Source organism: Fringilla coelebs, assembly GCF_963513975.1.
Source record: "Fringilla coelebs genome assembly, chromosome: 4".
NCBI classification, from domain to species: Eukaryota; Metazoa; Chordata; class Aves; order Passeriformes; family Fringillidae; genus Fringilla; species Fringilla coelebs.
Window position 1 is genome coordinate 35,198,936 of NC_140032.1, and position 20,274 is coordinate 35,219,209.

General features: G+C 38.8%; 1 protein-coding gene across 1 annotated transcript; it reads left to right on the forward strand.

The window, feature by feature from the left end:
• Positions 1-1,059: 1,059 nt before the first annotated feature.
• On the forward strand, positions 1,060-15,786 carry AGA (aspartylglucosaminidase). Its single transcript, XM_084203785.1, has 9 exons — positions 1,060-1,214; positions 3,088-3,241; positions 4,374-4,486; positions 7,086-7,198; positions 7,970-8,084; positions 8,932-9,007; positions 9,724-9,831; positions 11,886-12,019; positions 12,846-15,786. The coding sequence occupies exons 1-9, from the start codon at positions 1,070-1,072 to the stop codon at positions 12,944-12,946; spliced, it is 1,059 nt and encodes a 352-aa protein (XP_084059911.1). The 5' UTR covers positions 1,060-1,069; the 3' UTR covers positions 12,947-15,786.
• Positions 15,787-20,274: the final 4,488 nt, after the last annotated feature.

Here is a 20,274-nt window from a genome sequence, read left to right on the forward strand (position 1 = left end):
ATTTCTGTAAAGCAAGGCTTTTCACAATTTTTTAAATAAACTATTTGGCTCTAGTAGGTCCCAAAAGACACCCTTCACAGAAATATCTCTGTGGCATAAGGCACTTTAGACAAAGACATCCATGTTAGCAAGAGAGCACAAGATGCTGCACGTGAGCTTAGGGGGAGATTGCTGCAACCCTGCAGCCCTGCAGTTGCACAGCCTTCCCACACCACCACAGCTCAGCTCCTACACCCCAGCACCGCTGGCAATCTCACGGCCAGGTGGGGGCCCTGCACAAACAGGCTGGCTGTAACACATATGCAGACTCAATAAAAAAGCTGCATCAAAGCAGCACAGCCTGCAGGTTGAGGGATGCGATTCTGCCCCTCTAGGCTGCTCTGGTGAGATCCCACCTCAAGGACTGCATCCAGCTCTCCGGGACCCCAACGCTGGAAGGAGGTCAACCTGTTGGAGCAAGGCCCCAGCAGGTTAACCAGAAGGATGGAGCACCTCTCCAAAGAGGAAAAGCTGAGATTACTGGAGTTGTTCTTCCTGGGAAGGCTTCAGGGTGACCTAATTGCAGCTTTCCAGTACCTGTAGGGAACTTACTGGAAAGACTATTTAGAAGCGCAGGTAGTGACAAGACAAGAGGAATGGGCTCAAATTGAAACAAAGTAGGCTTAGATTACATATTAGGAAAGAATTCATTACTGTGAGGGTGGTGAGGGACTGGAACAGGCTACTCAGGGAAGCTATGCATTCCTTGGTCCTGGAAGTTCAAGACCAGATTGGATGGGTCTCTGAACAGTTCGGTCTACTGGATGGTGCCCTTGCCTATGGAAGGGGGGTTGGAACTACATGATCTTTAAGGTCCCTTCCCACCCAAACCACTTTATGATTCTGCGAAATACAAACTGTATTTGCGGGCGTGGGCCTCGGCTTTTGCTGAGTGTTTAGCTCTTCCTTGCCACAACACCGTTTCCGTGACTGCAGGGCCCGACGCGGGGCCGCGGTCAGCGCCGGGCCGGGCCGTGCGCGCCTGCGCCGCCTGCTTGGAGGCAGCGGAGCGGGGCCGGGTCGGGCGGCGATGGCGGCGGGACGCGGCGGGGGCTGGCACGGAGTGACATTCGCGCTCCTCTTCCTCGCTGTGCTGACGCCGGCGGGCGCCGCCTCAGCTGCCGCTCTGCCTGTAGTCATCAACACCTGGGCGTTTAGGACGGCCGCAGAGACAGGTGTCCCGGCGGGGCCCCGGGCTGCAGCGGGGCGGGTGGGGCGGTGCTGTGCCGCGCCGCTCCGTGCCTTTCGGGAGCGCCTTCTGCTGAGGGGCCGCCGGGCGGACCTGGGTGTCGGTGCTGGTTAAGGAAGAACGAGTCTCTGAGGGGAGACCGGGCTGAAGCACGGCCAGGAGGAGCGGGCTGTGACCCGGCTGCCAAGCGGCGCTGGCTGCAGAGCCCGGGCTCTGCGGGCCGCGCTGCCCCGTCACGGCTCGGGGGCCGCCCCGCTGCCGGCGGGGAGGCGGCGGGAGGTGCCTCGGCCGGCTGGGAAAGGGTTACCCTTCATATGGAAGGGCCCAGCGCCGCGGCGTGCCCGTCCGGCTCTGCCGCCGGGAGCCTGCAAGCGAGTGGTTTCACTTTGCACCATGGGAAATAACGCTAAAAATACCGACCAAAACCCACAAAAACTAAAGAGGGGAGTTAGGAACTGCGGAAAAGCTAGATCAAAGACATGCTTTTGTTAATAATGTGGGGTTTGCACTCTTATGCAGTGTTATTTAGAAGTTTTGTGGTTTGGGGTTTTTTTTTGAGATAACTCTAAAGAATTAGGTAGTTCTATTATTTCTTTGAAGCTCTGTTGTTTTGTGATGTGTTATTGACAAAGCAGGCTTTCCTATGGCAACATGCATTAGCTGTGAATAGTAATTTTTAAAGACTTACAGATTATTTTATTACAGACAAGTTGTAAGTAACCCCTTACCGCAGAATGCTTGTTTGTGAAACGAGTTACCAGTAAAGCCTTGTAATGGTCAGAAGTGAAATACAGTCATGAAAATTGCAAGGCCCTTGGCTTTGCAACTTCTGAAAGCCTGTGCTAAGGCTCCTCACAGCAATAAAGGTAATAGGAATCAGACAATACTCCTCACACCGAAGTTTGTAATAGAGGCAAGCATATGTGGAGTTGGATGCATGGTATTAAGTCATATTTTTTTCCTGGTGCAGGCAACTTCATGTAGTAGTTGTGAAGCACCTGTGATGATTAGGCTTCTTGGCATATGCTGCCTCCCCTGAGCCGGGTCTGTCAGGTGATGGAGTGCCAGAGCCAGCACAAATTGGAGTAAGCAGGACTGTGATTGTCAGTGGCAGCAAGCTCAAGCAGCTTAGAAGATCTTGCCTGAGGTCCATCCTTGTGAAATTTGTCTGCAATGCCTTCAGGCTCAGTGTATCCAAGTCATGTCACTTGACACATTGCAATGTCTTACAAAGCTGCACCATGATCTGGATCCTGAAGAATGGAACACCAAGGGTTGAACAGGAGAATGTGGAGACTTAATTTCTTATATATAATTTTCACTTTGCTTTTTTGCTTATGCAGTGACTGGTGTAGATTTATACCTTTTTATTCTGCAGTTGGACACTTTAATATTCTCATACAAAGCTTTTGAGGGCAGCTTTTTTTTTTTTTGGCCTTTCTTTTTCTTTTTTTTGTGTTGGAAGATATTTTTTTCCTCCCTCTTTCTTCTTCCAGAAGGCTTTAAACAAGTGGTGATAAAGTAATGATTGGTTCTGGACAAAAAAGTGTATTTGATATAGAGAACTTGTGATAATGGTTAATAAATAATACCTCAGTCAAAAAAAAAGCTCTCTTTCTCAGTCAGAAATACTAATCAGATACCCAAGGAAAAGAATATTTAGAAAAGTGAATAGTGAATTTAGAAAATATAACCAATTCTTTTGGCAATATTTATATTTATATGTTGACTTCATAATCTGTAATTTATAGTTTACTGGTTTTTATCCACTTATGTAGTGCACCTGCATCATGTCTGTCTTCAAGCAGCAGTGGAAACGCTCTTCCCTAGTGACATGGAATTATTTGTGTTGATTACAGCTTGGAGAGTGTTAGAGTCGGGAGGTTCAGAGCTGGATGCGGTCGAGAGAGGCTGTGGTCAGTGTGAGATCGATCAGTGCGACGGGAGCGTGGGGTACGGGGGAAGCCCAGATGAAAGTGGAGAAACAACTCTGGATGCAATGATTATGGATGGGTAAGGAAACTGTACGGAGAAGAGAATGATCCCTGCTGTTACTGATGACTCAGACCCCAAGTGGGAATGCATTATAAGAGTTTTATTGAGAAGAATAAAAGAGTTTGCAAGGCAAAAGGGACAGCGCTGGAAGTGTGGCCGAACACCAGAGGCTCATCCACAAAATGGCAGCTCCACGTTTTATACCCCGGTGTTCCAACAGCTTGCTGCTTATTTATTTTGATTTTACATAGTCTCACCCCATGTGACTCTCCACGCAGTTTTGTCACTGGTCCTCAGGGCCATCACTGGATGAGTTCTGCTCCTTTTAAGGTCGTGTTTCAAAGGTTAGGCCAGTAACTGTCCGTTCAATGTGAACCCACAAACCCACACCACAACACACAAAACCAACCTCTCAACTAGACCACTGCAACAACATCAGCCACTCCACAGCACATACCACTGTATCAATATTGACAGCATAATATTTAATCAAAAATATAATTAAAATGCCAATTCATACAACACCCAGTGAAAGCCAACTTCCACTAACTTGTTTCTTACGCCTGCCATTTATAGCTCACTTAAGGGTAGTTACAGGATCTTGGTGCTTTGGGGCTGATTATGGGACAAGCTAATTTGTGGAACAAGGGAAAAAAACATACGTGATTGTTAGAAGAGTGGGAAATGACTCTTCACTTGTAGTGCATTAATCCAGTTCTAGGTATAGCAGTTGAAACAGATGGTTTGTAGCATTGTTAGCTTTCCCTTTACATTCAGTCCATAAATATTGCACTTTTGGAGCAATTGTCTTCAATAATTTATTTGCTGTTTAAAGCTGTCGTGATTTAAAAGCAATTGCAAATGTGTGATTCATGTTATGAGTTTATGTAACAAAATAGTTACTCTACTGAAAATATTGCTGTGAATGGAAGTACTGTTTCTTGAGCAACATCTCCATGTCTGTGAGAGGAAACAATGTATGTAGGAAGTCTTTCCCTAGTAATGCAGTGACATCTGTCTGTGGCATAGAATTAAAGCATTATAGTAAAGGAGCAAGCTTTTTGATTTAGATGAGAACAGATTTTGTCTAGTAAAAAATGTGCAATTATTCTTGTACTTACAATAAGTTTCAAATATTCCTTGTTTCCAGCAACACTATGGAAGTTGGGGCTGTTGCGGATCTCAGGCATGTGAAAAATGCAATTGGTGTAGCACGAAAGGTCATTGAATACACTAAGCATACATTACTAGTGGGAGAGTCAGGTAATTATTCCTTTAACTGTTTCCAAGTCAAACCCTCATTTTAAAACACTTCATAATAAAATTGCCATGTTTTCATCTTGGTAATACAGGTGGAAGAATTCCTTGAAAATCAAATCAATCTACTCAAGTAGTTAAAAAGTGTTTATTCTTTCGTTCTGTGAGCATGAAATAGACTTATTTTTAGACAGAAAAAATAGTTGTATGGTGTTTTTCCATCAGCTTAACTGCAAATATTGACTTGTAATCCCCAGGCTAATGTCACTGATATCCAAATTACCAAAGTGATTTATTAAAAGGCACTATAAAAACTCTTAGATGTAAATGTTGGATTTAAAACCAGTAACTTTTTCTAAGGAATGGCAGAATTAACAGACACTGGAGTGTATATTATAAATTCTAATATTTTGGTATATATTGAGTGTGATTAGTGTATTTCATAGTTTATAAGTAGTAGTGAGAACTCATTAGAGGCTGTACTCCCAGGCACAACAAAAGAGCAATAGCAAATTGGAGGATTAGTTGAACTTTTTAAATACAGGCTGCTGTTGCAGTTTCAAAAAGAGCTGTTCATTCCCCAGAGGTCTGTGAGTGGTGAACAGGTTTCTTGGCTTTTAAGAAGCCTGCTCTGAGCCTGTACCTGCTCAGAAAGAAATATGCAGATAAGTATGGAAAATGACATCTGAGCATTAATGGTGATTCAATTGCTTTGAAATTGATAAGAAAAGATAAAATACTCTTGAAGTAATTAGCATGTGCAAAAGTAAGTGCATGAGCAATTTTTTGATAGAGTAAAATGGAACAATTTTGGGAGGTGAGGATACAATTTGACTGAAGGTCTGAACAGAGAAACCAGTAGATTCTATTTGATTTAAGGCAATTGACATGATGATGAGTGTCTTTTCTAAGAGAAATTTCACCTGTAGTGCAGAAAAAGAAATTGGTCAGGTGTTAAATAGTGGAGGGAGAAATACTCCTAATACTCATTTGCCCCTCATTGCTAGTTTCCATAGTATTTTAAATTTTAATCAGGAGAATGATCAGAAAGGATAAGGAAAATGAAGAAACAGAAGGATTAAAGTTCTGGTTTTAGATATGTCTTCCAACCTAAGAAGATAGCTCTTTGCCTAATGGAGGATGTGGAGAAGTTTATTATGCTGAACACTTACTGTCAATGATAGCTTGCTCAGAAGAAGACACCTAGCAGTAATGGTAAAAGAAAGATGTGAAAGCTCAAGATTCATCTGAGTAAAAACTGGAGATGGTATTTAATGTTAATGACTTAGTGAAAACAGTGGAGAAATTGAGAAAGACTATTTCTTTTGAAGAAATGTATTTTTTTTGGAAATCAGAACTTGGATAAGAGAAACTCTGGTTGTCTTCACCAGATGAAGATGAATTTTAAAAAAATCCATATGAACCTTCAAACTGGCATATGAGAGAACAAAGTAGAAATACTTGTATTTCTAAATAGAAATACTTGTATTACAGAAAAGATAGCTAGAACAGTAAAATCTTTCCATATAAATGCATATAATCTCTGCAGGCATTTTTTATTCAAGATGCAAAATTAGGAACTCTGCTTCCTGGAATAGAAACAATGTTTCAAAAACTATGAAATAATTCTTGACAAACATGTGCAAGCAAAATTTTATCTTCCGAAAAACCCACAAAAACAAAAAAAAAAAAAACCCAAAAAAACCCAAAACAACAACAAAAAACCCCAAATTCTGCCTGTATGTTCAGTAAGTGGGAAAGTATTTATTTAATTGAAGCTGTCAGTTTTCTTTTCCTCTGAGTGCTGGTACTTGTGTCAGTTTTTAAGAAAAACATAGAAAAGCAGTCCAGAAATAATTGAAGGCTTCTCTTAATTCTTGGACAGGATAAGTTTGTTCAGCTGTGTATTATAGTGACATTATTATCAAGGATTGATAATACAAATTCAAGCATCTGCACCTAGCAACAGTATCTGTTACTGGGTAATAATAAAGGTACCTACGGCTAAAAGATGACAAGAGAGCTGATCTTTTTTCTTTTCTCTTTGCCTAATGATAAGTCATTCTTAGAAGTGTAGCATTCTTTCATTGCTTGTCTTGGTATTTCTTTTGCTCTCTTGCCACATACTGTATTAATTTTCAAAACAAGGAAGCAGTCGCTTCTAAAGCTGCAAGGACAAAGTGAAATGTGATGTAAGCTGGTGGATTGCTTCCTTCAGGTATCAGTTTTAATGGTAAACATAGTGTTATGTTATTTATATTTGATAAAAACTTGCTTTTTAGGGAAAACACATATTTGTATGACTTATTTATTTCTGTGACACCTAGGCCATTCTTGCTTCACACTCTTAATTGTGTCCAGTTGATTAACAGAGTTGAATTTGTTTCTCTTTCACTGGGAAAACTTCTTAGCCACAGAGTTGGCTACTGCAGCTGTACGTCACTCTAATGGCTGATATTGCTCCATGAAGATGTATTACTCATCTCCAAAAACGATGTCAAATTTCTTGATTTCTAAAAACACAAAACATTAATACATTATCATAAAACCCATAAAACTGTGAATAAATTAATGTTTCTTTTTTATTTTATTCTTGCTTTTCAAGCCTCCCTGTTTGCTGTAAGAATGGGGTTTCCATATGAAGATTTAACTACCCAGAAATCCCTTTCACTGTATGCAGAGTGGCTTAATCAAAGCTGTCAGCCAAACTACTGGAAGGTACAGTACAGTGATAGCAGTGAAGGGGGGGATCTAGAAAGTCAGTAGTGCCTCTTCCTTTCAGCATATATTAGTTACGCTTTACATGTGAAGAAAAAATAAGTTTTGTTCATTAGACAGATCAAACTTGGTATTACTAAGCACTTGCTAGACTTGGGATTGTATGTGTCAAGTTTTTATTTCTTAGATCCTGCTGTTTTTGACCTTGCTGCAGTAGTTTTTTGGTGTGGGAGTTAATTAGTTCTTTATTGGGACAGGACTTAGCAAAATAAACAAAGCAGTGCATGTATTTTTTGATGCATGTATAAATTTCTGGAAGAAAATCTTATAGTAGTAATTAAGGTCTTTAAATAGTTTAGAGGCATTATGCAGACCTATGTATATATCAGGTTAGTGCAGATGTCCACTAAACTTGCCTGTTGTGGTGAGCTTGGCTTGTTGTGTGAATGGGGCTTTTTTTTGCTTTGTGTGTTACAGAATTCTTCATGTTTGTACACTGGTTTGGGGTTTTTTGACCAGTCAGTTGAGCAAAAGAGAGTTCTTAATTTGAGCAACATAACTTTTCCAGGAAAATCTTTTTACAGTATAATACCAGAAATCAGTGTTTATTTATGAAGCAAAACAACTTTTGGGATCTCAGTACATCTCTGTGTTTTAAGTACTGCGCATCTAATGCCTTTATGGTAGATTATAGGTATTAACTGGAGTATTTTTGAATTTATCTGTATTGAATATGTTACATTATTCATGCAAATCACAAACTAATTACAGAATGTGGTGCCAGACTCTTCAAAATCCTGTGGACCATATAAACGGCGTGAAGAAGTAACTTATGAAAAAGAACAGACCAGCTCACAAAGAAGTATTCATAACCACGATACTATTGGTAACAACTTTTGGTAACTCTGATGCTGATCTTCTTTTTCTTCAGTCCTCTAACGATTAAATCATACTTATTTAAAGAGGAGTATTTAATATAGGAATTATTTTCTGTTTATAGGGGTTTCAGGATTCTGTTACTTATGTGTTAGGATGGAGTGCCTAAAAGTAGAATTTGTTTTTGTTTTTTCAAGTTCATTGGCTGCACCGACACTTGCTTCATTTTTTACCATTAACACTTGTTCATTGTTCTGCTGCTTTCCCCATAGATAGCTTGGCATAATTGCTTGGGCAGCTCTGGATGCTTAGGAAACTAAATTTAAAATAATTATGTCTGTCTTGATTATGGTGCATTGTCAGACCAACTTAAAAGGTCTTGCTGTGGTGGAAGAAATTAGTATACCCTTAGTCCTGTTGCCAACTAAAAGCAGTGTTTTTCACACTCCTTGAGCTTATAAAATAAGGTTTGCTTTCATTTTTCTTCTTTTCTGGCTTTTTTCTAAATCAGTAAACTTCTACAGAAAATAGCATTAAAACAAGTTAGCAGTAATAGTCCCAAAAACTTCTGAGAGTTTACTGATTGAGGATTGTTAATTGCTAAGACCATAGGTTGATTAATGAGCAGATCAGACAAAGGACTAGAGCAGTTACAGGTTCATGTCTTTCGTATCTTTATACTTCATAGTCTTGAAACTTGCACTTTTTGGTTTAGTTTGGATTTTTCTAAGTTTAGCAATAACTTTTTGTCTGATGGTTTTTACCATACTAAGAATTAACAACAAGTTGTTAGTACCAACTAAATAAATATGGTAGTAGTGTTCCTGAATATGCTTTGTCCCTGTTGAAAATCTTAGGTATGGTTGTAATTGGTGTGAGTGGAACCGTTGCTTCTGGGACATCTACTAATGGTGCAATCCACAAACTTCCAGGGTTAGTATCTCTGATTTTACAAAAAAGCTTTTTTCCCCCACCTTGTTTCTTATGTTTAACTTGTCACTGGGGCTTAAACATTAACCTGTAGATCACAAAATGGCTTTGCTTTTTTTTGTGCACTTGCCATAAATCCTAATATTGAGAAACTGAGTCAGTTGCAAGAGTACATGTTGCATTTGAGGGAATGCTTGTTTTTCAGCTTGGTTAATTCGCCTTATAGAGACACAAACAACTGGCACAGTTGTGAGACAACTTGTAAGGCAAGGCACCAGGGACAAATAAGCATTTTGGAGAGGCGCACAGCTAAGAAATGTACATAAAATCAGAGCCTCAGGCTTGTGTTATATCTTTGAGATACTTTTTCTACACAGTTAGGATTATTGTCTGTCAACCAAGTCAGACAACTTCAGGATTTAGCAACAAGTTACTGAACATATTAATGTCCCCAGCTGCTTACTGTTGCCCACAGGCTAAAACTCACTGGCTTAACTATAGTCAGTATAATAACAGACAGTTATGCATTGGTGGTGGATTAAGCCTCGGGTCAGTCAGGTTATCACAGATCATTTTTACAGGTAGTTTTAAGACAAGACTTCTGACTGCAGTGAATTGACCTCTTTACCTCTTCTGCTCTCCTGTGGGTTTAATGCTAAGTCAGCTGCAGGCAGTAAGGCTGACAAAGTTTGGTTTTTATTTTCCATTGTTCACTACAGCCGTGTGGGAGATTCTCCGATAGCTGGAGCGGGATCCTACGCAGATAGTACAGCCGGAGGAGCTGCAGCCACTGGGGATGGTGACATCATGATGCGTTTCTTACCCAGGTTTGTCCTTAGGGCAGACTTTGCTAGATTTCTGCAGCAAAATGTGGACTCAGCAAATGAAGAAATTTATTAAAAATACGGTCTGACTTAGTGGCTGCTGAAGTGGAGTAAAGGAAGGAATGGAAGGGGAAAGAATAATAGCAAAACCAAGTTACCCTTATGATCTGTTTTAAAAGAGACTTAAATATCTTGATGACAGATCCCTTAATACTGCCAAGCTGTGAGCATACAGGCAGTGGGTAATGAGAATATTTCCAGCCTGTATGCTTTTTAGCAGAACCCATTAGCTTTCTTCTCCAAAGCATTTTGTTGTGTGGGAAAATATCATAAATTGTAGAAAGGATGAGCTGTGGGTCTCAGCTCACTTAGGAGATATCACTGCAGCAATCCTTTTTAATTGCGTCTAATTTGAAAGTGAAAGAGGTGTTTTAGTGTTGTCACAGTGGTTGCATAAACTGTGTAGGAAGTGGCTCTCTTTGTGAGCATCCTCATGGGTTGGTCTCAGTAGGAATCAATTTTGGAAGTCCATGCTGAACATAATGGGCACTGATGCTTGAAGGATAATATAGAAGTTGCCTTCATATTGCTCAGGCAACTTTTCTGAAACTCTGGCAGCCAACAAAGCCTGCTAGTTGTTGAATATTTACAGATGTTGTCAGTGAATTTCAAGCTGTTCTGAATCAGTCTTTGAAATACAAGGCAGTTGACATCTTCATGAATTATCTATCTTGTCATACAAGATACCAAGATGAGTAGTGGAGTTGATCTCCACTATAAGGTTAGTCAGTAAAAGCTTAGATCACACTTAAGCAGCCTAAAGTGTTTATCTGTAATGCTTAAAGCATTTGATGTTGGCACCAGTGGGTTAATCACCAAAATGGGTGCTAATTACTGGTTCCTTATAGATAAAGATTTTTACTAATTCCATGATATTTGGATATTCCCACATGAAAACAAGGACAAGAATTAACCTCCCGGAAGTGAAGGAAGTGTTAAATAAAGGGCAAAATCGTTAATACTTTCCATATGCCTTCATTGAGGTGGTAACTTCTTCTTGAGTTTTTGATTAGTCAAGAGTGAAATACAGCTTTATATTCAGATAGTTATCTTTAGATAACTTGAACCTATTTGATTGTTAGAATAAATCAAAGATAATAGGGAGTCTCGAAATGCAAGAGTTTTTCTTTTCTGTGGTATTTTGATAACATCTGTAATTAATGCAATCTGTAGATGTCTTAGTGTAATGAGTTTGCCTTGGTATAGGCATCATTCATCAAGGTGATAAAATGTTGTTTGCTTGTTGTGTCATAAGTTATCATTTATTCTTCAGGTTCTGAAAGAAAATGGCCACATAAGTAATTTTTTATCTCAGGGCATGTTGGAAATGCAACTGGTGCATCTCAAGCAATTTGTTTCAATATAAAGGAAATTAATTTTGATTACACTTAGAGTAAGGGGGTTTTTTAAATCACTTTGCAAAGTTTGAAAGTGGCTCAAAGTCCTGATCAAAAAATGATACCTTCATATTCATAAAGAAAATCTGTCAATTTTGATGTTTTCAGAAACTTAAATTTTTTCTCAAAGATTTTTTAAATGCTTACTGAACTCAGTAATTTATCAGTGATGTAATATTGAGTTTTCCTCAGAAAATTATCTTGACATTAGCTTTTCTGAAAATTAGCAATTACTTCTCATGTTAAACCAAATCATTTGATGAAAAGTAGAAGCCACTAAGTCTTCTAAGCCACTGCTCCTTGCAGTTCTTTAACTGATCTTTTGCTTAGCCTCTTCTACTGCAAATGATCAGAGTTCTGTCTTGGTTTGGCCTGCCATAGAATGATACATGGTATAGATGTCATCTTGTAGTCTCTTTTAGTCTTGTTTTTAATTGCTTTTTGTGTACAATTTGAGTAATAATTGCCAATAAGAAGTTGGCCTAAAAAATTATCACGTGTTTCCATTATTCAAAGAAATCAGGGTCTCTTCTGTGGTATTTTAAATTATGTAACCTAAATATGGCTAATTTTCTGGGTATGGGGTTGGGTTTTTTTTAGTTATCAAGCTGTGGAATATATGAGAATGGGAACAGACCCAACAGTAGCCTGTCAGAAAGTTATTTCCAGAATCCAGAAGTACGCTCCAAAGTTCTTTGGTGCTATCATTTGTGCCAATACAACTGGAAGTTATGGTATGTATTTTGTTTTGCAAAGGTGCTTGACCCTAACTAGGTCACAAATGTACAGAACTGAAAATAGATTTTTAAGAACTCTTTAATTATTCTTTGAAGACTGCAGCAGTAGTGGCCATTCACAGTATGGAATGCTGGTTAGCAGGGCAGCTGTGTCCTAGTGCAGACTGGAGATAATTTAATTTTGCATTTCGATGTCTTAGACTTTCACAAAATTTATGGAAGTCTTAGCAAAACCCAAAAATATTTGCAGCCTTCATTTGTTTTCCTGGACTCTATATGATTAATTTGAAGGTCTTAAAAAAAAGTCTGCTTTGCCTTCCCTAGATACGGGGTAAGGGAGAGAGAATATGAATGTTAAGCATAGCTTCAAAGTGATCTAAGAGTAGTCATTGTGCCAGGTGTCTCATTAGTGAACTCTTAGATCAGTAGGAAGTACAATTTGCTAATCAATGTGGGTTATTTAGTTAGACTGCTTTGCTTATTCTTTGATCTGCTACTTCCTGTAGTTCTGTGTTTAAGAGATTAGTGTTGAAGGAACTCATTAAATTAATCAGGATTGAAAGAGAGAGAGATTTTCCTGACTTGTGTTACTGTTTTGAATTGTACTATAAGGGCATTAATTGCATTACAACAGCCAGCAGTACTGTATTCTAACTTAAAAATTAAATACTTTCAGGATGTCTTGGGTTAAACAGATTGTAAAAGAATAATTATACCACTGTAGTAGAATTAGTAACTGGATCTTTAGATGATAAAATACAATGACAGAGAGACTAATCCCTAATGTAGTAAATTAGAATCTTGTTTTTTTTTTTTTTCCTAGGTGCTGCATGTAATAAAATTCCAGGATTCACTCAGTTTCACTTCATGGTTTCAAACCCTTTGCTAAGTCGACCAACTGAGCAAGTAGTAGACTGCATTTAATTCATTTTGTCCTGTTAGCATCTCAACTTAGAAGAGGAAAGTGCTAAGTTCCACCAGTTATTACTTCTTAAAAATGGTTGTTTCTAGCATTTAATGGCTACTATGGTCTGCTTTTTTTCCTAAGAACTGAGTAGCCAGGAGTGATTCATCACTTCTAGTAACCATTGAACAGGCGTTTTGCCTTGCCATTTAAAAATATATTTGTCAGACATCTGGAATAACGAGCTGGAAGTAAAGCTATGACTCTACACATAAAACTTACGTTGAGAATATTTCTCTTTCTAAGATTTAGTTGAGGTTTTCTCTTGAAAGGAGAATTGCATGAAAATGCTGACACACAAGGAAAGGGGCTTGAGGAGTAGTGGAGACTATTTCAAAGCTTTAATGAACAGAGAAGTCCTTATGGACCATTCTAACTTGTTCCACAACAGCTGAGAATACATTTGAATAGAGAGTACATGCAAGTATCCCTGGTAGTACAAACCTTCAAGGAATTTTGGTTGACTGACTGGATGTGAAAACAACTAGAAATCATCCTGTCGCCCATTTTTTGTAGTGGAAGTTAAGTTATGAACCATAATCACAGTGATTTCCTTGTCAGTAGCATGCTGTGCACTCACCCTACACCCTAATGTCCTACAGCACATTAACATCTGCAGAGGAGCAGTTGAATGCCTAGAGTGTGACAGTTACCTATAGCTTTGGCTTCTGTCACTTTCTGTGTCTAGTGACACCAGGATTCATTTTAACAGAACTTCAGCATCATGAGGATTATTCCATAGGTATTTGAAAATCTGTTTGATCATTCTCTTAAATTGGTGGTTTGCTGATTTGATTGAATCTTTGCTAAACTTGAGCTAGGAAATGGCAAAAGAGGAGACCGAATAAAAAGAATGTGTCTTGTCACTTTAATTATTCTCTCTACTTAAATAAAATCATTGGGTAATAAAAGCACACATTAATGTATTAATAAAGCTGTTTAGATGCTTGTGTACTGTGCCTTAGATTAATTGTTGAATTATGTTTCAAGGTGGTATCTTTAAAAGCTGAAAATAAACCATTCATACTAGAATGGCTATGTTTAATGGCTTGCTATTGAACTTCCTCAACAAAGTGATTTACTCACTTCTGTCACTGGATGCTCAGAGCATGTTATAGCAGTATTCACTGCAGGCCACAGAAAGCTTTTCTCAGAGAAGTTCCTACTGAATACACCTGTAATGGATTAAGATGAGTTTTCTACCCGTGCTACCTACAATCCTTCTTCCATGGCTGCTCTATCTTCAGATAACTCAGGTAGTCAAGTGCAAATAGATTAATAAAATCCTAGTGATTGCTCCTTTGAAGATTACATCATGGGTTATGAACATAGAAGGTTCAGTGCTGGGAGCAGAGCAGTAATGTCTCAAATTGCTGCAGCTGAATCCTCCAGGATTCATTTCTCAAAGAGGTTTGGGAACATCCTTAGCTTGCTTTCTAGAGTGCTTATATCACTCTGTACTAGCTAGTCTATGCCAGTAAAGGTTATAAGTGCCCTATAACATTGTATCTTGAAGTCACTGTTACAGTGTTAACTTCCTACTTTGCTAATCTGTGCTGGCTGACAGCAGCTGAACATGAGCCAGCTGTGTCCAGGTGGCCAAGAAGGCAATGGCATCCTGGCTGTATCATCAACAGTGTGGATAGTGGGACCAGGGCAGGGATTGTCCTTCTGCTCAGCACTGGTCAAACCAGGCTTTGAGTCCTGTGTCCAGTTCTGGGCCCCTCATGACACAAGGGACATTGAGGGGCTGGAGTGAGTCCAGAGGAGGGCAGTGGAGCTGTTGAAGGGTCTAGAGAGTAAATCCTAGGAGCGGCTGAGGGAGTGGGGTTGTTTAGCCTGGAGAAAAGGAGGCTTAGGGGGGACTTTCTTGCTCTCTACAACTGCCTGAAAGGAGGGTGTAGCAAGGTGGGAGGCAGCCTTTTTATCCAGACTGCCAGTGACAGGACAAGAGGAAATGGCCTCAAGCTGTGCCAAGGGAAGTTCAGGTTAGATATCAGGAGGAGTTTCTCCGCTGGAAGGGTAGTCAAGCATAGGAATGGGCTGTCCAGGGATGGTGGAGTCACTGTCTCTGGAAGTGTTCCACAAAGGACTGGACATAGCACTTTGTAATATGGTTTTGTTGGCATGGTGATGTTTGATGAAAGGTTGGACTTGGTGATCCTGGAAATCTTTTCCAACCTTTATGATTCTATTATTCTATGAAAATTACTTGTCTGCATGAGACATAGGCACTAACACGTTTGATAATACGGGTTCCTTTGTGATGATGCATTAGTTAAAAATGAAAGGGTTAGTTTGTGTAAATTATTTTGATATATCATTAATTACACAGTATATTAACTCTTAATATTAAGAATGTGCCATTCTGATGTTATGGACAGAATTCAGAATTAGAAAAATAACAGGCATGATATTTTATCTTAAAATATTTCTTTAAAGGTTGTTAATGATGTTCTGTTATGCTTAGCCAACACACAAATTTTTTTAGAAAAGATCTCCTGTCAAAAGTAAGGAAAAACTATGACAATCTGTTGCAAAAAAGTATTTTACTGTTTTTGATTTCAGTTTTTACTGTGCAACTTTTACAACACAGAATATGAGGATTTGTGATGTCGTGGTTCAATTGAATGCATCTGTCTGTAAAGCTGTGGAGCTTTTTAAAGTTCATTAGCTTCTTTTATCTGTTTCTAAAGACAGAAAAAGAATCTTTGCTCAATGGTCTGACTAAAAGTGTACTGTGCTCTGTTTTTGCATGGCATCAAATTGTTCCTTAATAAAGCAATCTGTGTGTACCCTGGCAATGTTTCGTGTGCACTTACTGAAGAAAGCTTCCCTGTGATTTCACCATTTGTAGGTTACCACTGAAACATGTTCTTTCATTTGTAGCTGCCTCAGTCAGGAATAATTCAGAGTTTTAGAGAATTCAAGATTGATTTTTAGATGGAATCTACAATGCTATATAAACTGAAGTGAATCTATCAGCATTTGTTGAGTTTAGTTTATCACGTGACTGTTGTAACTCATTAACAGTGCTGTTTATTCTTGTTTTGAAACACAGAATGTGTGCAGGATTTTTGTGCTATTATCTAAAGTCTGTGCATGAAGAAACATCAGTTATACTGTTATATTTACTCCAGCTCTAATATACAGCAGGTATGTTATATATTAAGTACTGAAGTACAGATGTTTTCACTGGAGGGTCTACTCATTCCTCCGCATAGATTCCATTAAATTTACAGCAAGAACTGAAATATTCGTGGGGCAGAAATGAATGACTCTCAGGATTTTGTGACTAATATTGTTATTGTTTAAGCTGCTGAGTCAGAAGGAAACATTTATGTTTATGCATTTAACAACCTTAACTGTGTTTTCATTTTCTTTTTTTTCCTGACAGTTGGAAGCAATATAAGTAATACAGCTGCTGGTGCAGTGCTGTCTCGGTGTGATTAGCTCATACCTTTACAGTGACAGGTTGTGGTCTGTGAAATAAAAGCAACAGCAACTTCAAAGGGTGCCAGTTTAGGGAATCCCTGCTACTAGTGAGTTTTTTTTTTCCTTTTTTCTAATAAGATAGAGAAAAAGCTTTACAAGAAGTTTTGATTTTACTTTTTCCAGGTAGAGCTTTATAAAAGCAATTGCATTGTAAATGTTAGGGAGGGTTTTTTGGGTTAGAAATAGTGATTTTGTTTCTCTGCATAGAAAAAAACCTGTCATATGTTAGATGAACAGGAAGTTTCATATTTTCACCCTTTGCATACTTGCCAGCCAGACTCTAAAATACATTTTGACCCTAATTCTCTTTGTTGCTATGTTATGCTTTTGATTGCTGCTGTTGTGTAATTACATAGAAAGCAGTGGCCTTTGCCACTTGAATGTAGTTGGAAAGTTGTGTTGCGTTTTATATTTCTAATTTCTAAACATTTATCATTTAAAGATCTGGAGAAATAAGAAATTCAATTTAGCAAGAAATCCTGAGGCATTGTTTTTTTTGAATATTCTTATGTGCAGATGGGAAGACCAAATTTGTTATTTTTTCAATACAAGTATAGAAAGATTGTTATAGACCTAACCCTCCCAAACTGGAGAAAGGCTTTTTCCCCTATAATCAGAAAAATCCCAGTGGTGTTTTTCCTGTTCTGTCGTTAATGGTACTTTATATTTTCTTCAGATCTGTAGTTTGTCATTTTTTAAATGTTTTCTTTATATTAATTTTGCTTTCTTTGCTGTCAGCAGACGTGTCATAACAGCTTTCTTGACACATTCTGGCTATATCCATCCAGGTTCAACTGTTGCTCAATTTTCTTTTTGAAGTGTATTTCATGCATGATGTAAAGTGAGTTGTAGTATAATTTTGTCATGCAGTATTTGGCAGGGAGGATTCAGTTCTATATGATATGACCTTTTAAAGGTGGCATAATTACTGAAGCAGTACAGTATTGCAGCAGTACAGGTTTAGAATTATACTTAGCGAGATCATGAATGCTTATTGTTCATAAGTAGATGCTTGATGGCATACGTGGTTATTTATTAAATACAGTGTGACAGGCTTTTTGAAAACAAAAACAGTTATGCTGCTAGCTTAATGCTGCTCCTGGATAGACATTATTACAAGAAAAATTCCAAGACAAATTATCATGGATCATCTGTGAGATTTGTGGTTGTGTTGGCAGGCTGATACATGGAGAAGTACAAAGGAACTGAAACTTCCCATAAATTAGTATTTTTATCTGCAGCATTTTTCCTGAGCATTGGGTAGCAATGTAAAACTGACAATTTCCTGCTTTCCTTGTGTAACCATTTCTTTAGACGTGTGGGTTTTTTTTCTGGAGGATTTACAGTAATAGATGTAACAAAATATTATAGCTTAAAAGGGTGAGTGTAAAGGTATTATAAACAAGTTTAATTCATATGCAGTCAAGTGTGTTTTGTTAATCTGGTTGTTACTGAAGACTAATTTGTATGTTATAGGGTAGAAAATAAATTACATTGGAGTAGCTTCAGTGTTAATCAACTGTAACTTTTGACATTCCATCTGTACCCATTCTTACAAATTTGCCAACATGAAAAGTCCTGTGATCTCACTTCTCAGCTAGAGTTATGACAGATCTTGTTAGTGCTTAGTGAAAGTGCTAGCCCCAAAAATGGATCTTAAGGGGTAACATCACTTTGCTGCATGAGCTTAAGGGTGTTACCAGCCTTTAACTGATTTCTGCAGTGCTACTTCTCCCTGCCTGCTGTGTCTCTTCACTGAAGGTTACTGTTCCTATACCAGGACTGGCAGACTGGTGCATCCTTCATTCCAGATCCAAAAGTTTAGCCTCTCTGACCTCTCTCTGCACTTAGCACTGAGAATAGCAGTTGCCTGCACCCCATTCCATCGACTCTAAATTCCCATCTAAAAGCTGCAAGGAAAGGCTGCAGGGCTTGCTGGGGGAGCATGCATTAAGTATGTATATCATACCATCATCATTCCTGTTTTGATCTCCAGGAATCATAGTTACAGCAGTGCTAATTAAATCCACCAAAAGCAACTGTATTGGACAATGAAGAATTAAGCGTTAATAACAATTAATAATGAAGGGCTGAAGACAAGGTTATATTTGTCTGTCTCTCAAGGATGGTTTCAGCTGAAGAAAGATTTTGCTGCTCAAAAGGAGCAGTATACTATCCACATCCTGGAATATGTGTTCCCTCTTCTGTTATGCAGTTGGTTCTGGTAATTGTGCAGCTCCACAAAATGGATCAGCTTGCTGTCTACCTAAGGAAAAGTAATTTTTTTCTTTTTCAGAATGTAAGCAAGCTGTTCTCTTTTACTTTAGCCACACAGTTGCTAACACTAACAAAAGGTAGAATGCAGGAATGCGCAGTAGGGCACTGAGGAGCACAGGAGACTATCCAGCTGGTGACAGCACATTCTTAGTTTGGCAAAAGAAGACTCTTCTAAATTTTCCTGCAGATTGAAGTAAGGTGCCTGTCTCTCTGCAGGTTTCATGATTCAACCCTCAGGCTAGAGGCCCATCTACTCTTTTTCCCCCAGTACAATTCTGTAAAAGATACGAAAAATCGAGATGGGCATCTAGTATTCTTTTATTCTTTTATTTTTTTATCAACAGGCTATTCTCTCTTCTGTCATGTAAATACCTAATTATCTACCATAGGTTTCCCATTTTCAGGATGGGAAAGTACAGAGTCCCATATAACTTTCAGATCACCTTCTCTTTGTTAAAATGTGAATTTGAATTTCTGCTGACTGAGGAGGCTTTACAGCTTCAGAACAGCTGCTGCTACTACAATGCTTTATGAAAATGTGAGTACTATGAATTCAGTCTCCTTGACTGGCTATTTAATTGAAAGTCGCTGTGAGATGTGCTTTGTGTTAACACCGCTGTGTTTGGACAGACTATGAGATTGGATTCTTGGGGAGTTCTGTCATGGGGATGTCGGTTACTGAATCACAAAGAGTTTTAGGGAAGAGACAATCACCAATATGCTCAGTGGAGCTATGATAACATCTGCAGGCACACTCAAGAATAGAGCCATAACCCTGTAACTTAATTTGAAAAATCAAGACTCTTTCAGACTTGGGAATAGAAGTTTGATCTTGCATAAAGTTGTACTTTTATAACAATAATGTAGTGCCTCACTAGAAGAAACATAAGTGCTAATGCCAGACGAATATTCCAACTGCCATTTGTAATTATAATTTTTGCACTTTGGTCAGGCAGCTATTCATAATATGCCAATCAGTGTTGAGCTTAACCATTACGTTCTGCTTTGTACCTAAAATTTTTCCAGGTTTGGCATTTGGGAAGAACTTCAAATGCATACTGGGAGTTCAGGCAATGTAGTCCTCCAATAGACTCTCTCTCATGTGCCTCTAAAGTATTTCTCACACATCTAAAGTATTTCTTACAGCAAATAACAAAATCCCTGGACAGTACAGTACTAATGAAGCCTTTAGTCTCAGTATTCATTGAGAGTGCTCCAAAAAGGGAAAAGTTGCCTTTTCTTGGAAAATTCCGAAAGAGACTTAGACACCAGAGTCCAACATTTTAAGCTTTATGAAGACCTCAGTACCTTGTAGCAGCTGCTGCTTTCTATCTTTGTACATATCCCACATCTGTATGTGATTTTGCTAGTGAGGTTGCATAAAACCAGTAGCTCCCACTGCTAGTTAGATAACAGGCCCTCAAGCTCAACCCCAGGGCCTTGTTGGATGGACCTGCTGGTCCACCACACTGAGGGAGTTTGTGCATCTGTGGCTTGTTGCATTTCTTCTAATGAA

Bases quoted from the DNA above. Each gene is read 5' to 3' on its own strand.
- AGA (XM_084203785.1), top strand. From the start codon at position 1,070: ATGGCGGCGGGACGCGGCGGGGGCTGGCACGGAGTGACATTCGCGCTC. The intron at 4,487-7,085 runs GTAATTATTCCT...TTGCTTTTCAAG, and splicing joins ATTACTAGTGGGAGAGTCAG to CCTCCCTGTTTGCTGTAAGA. The intron at 7,199-7,969 runs GTACAGTACAGT...AACTAATTACAG, and splicing joins GTCAGCCAAACTACTGGAAG to AATGTGGTGCCAGACTCTTC.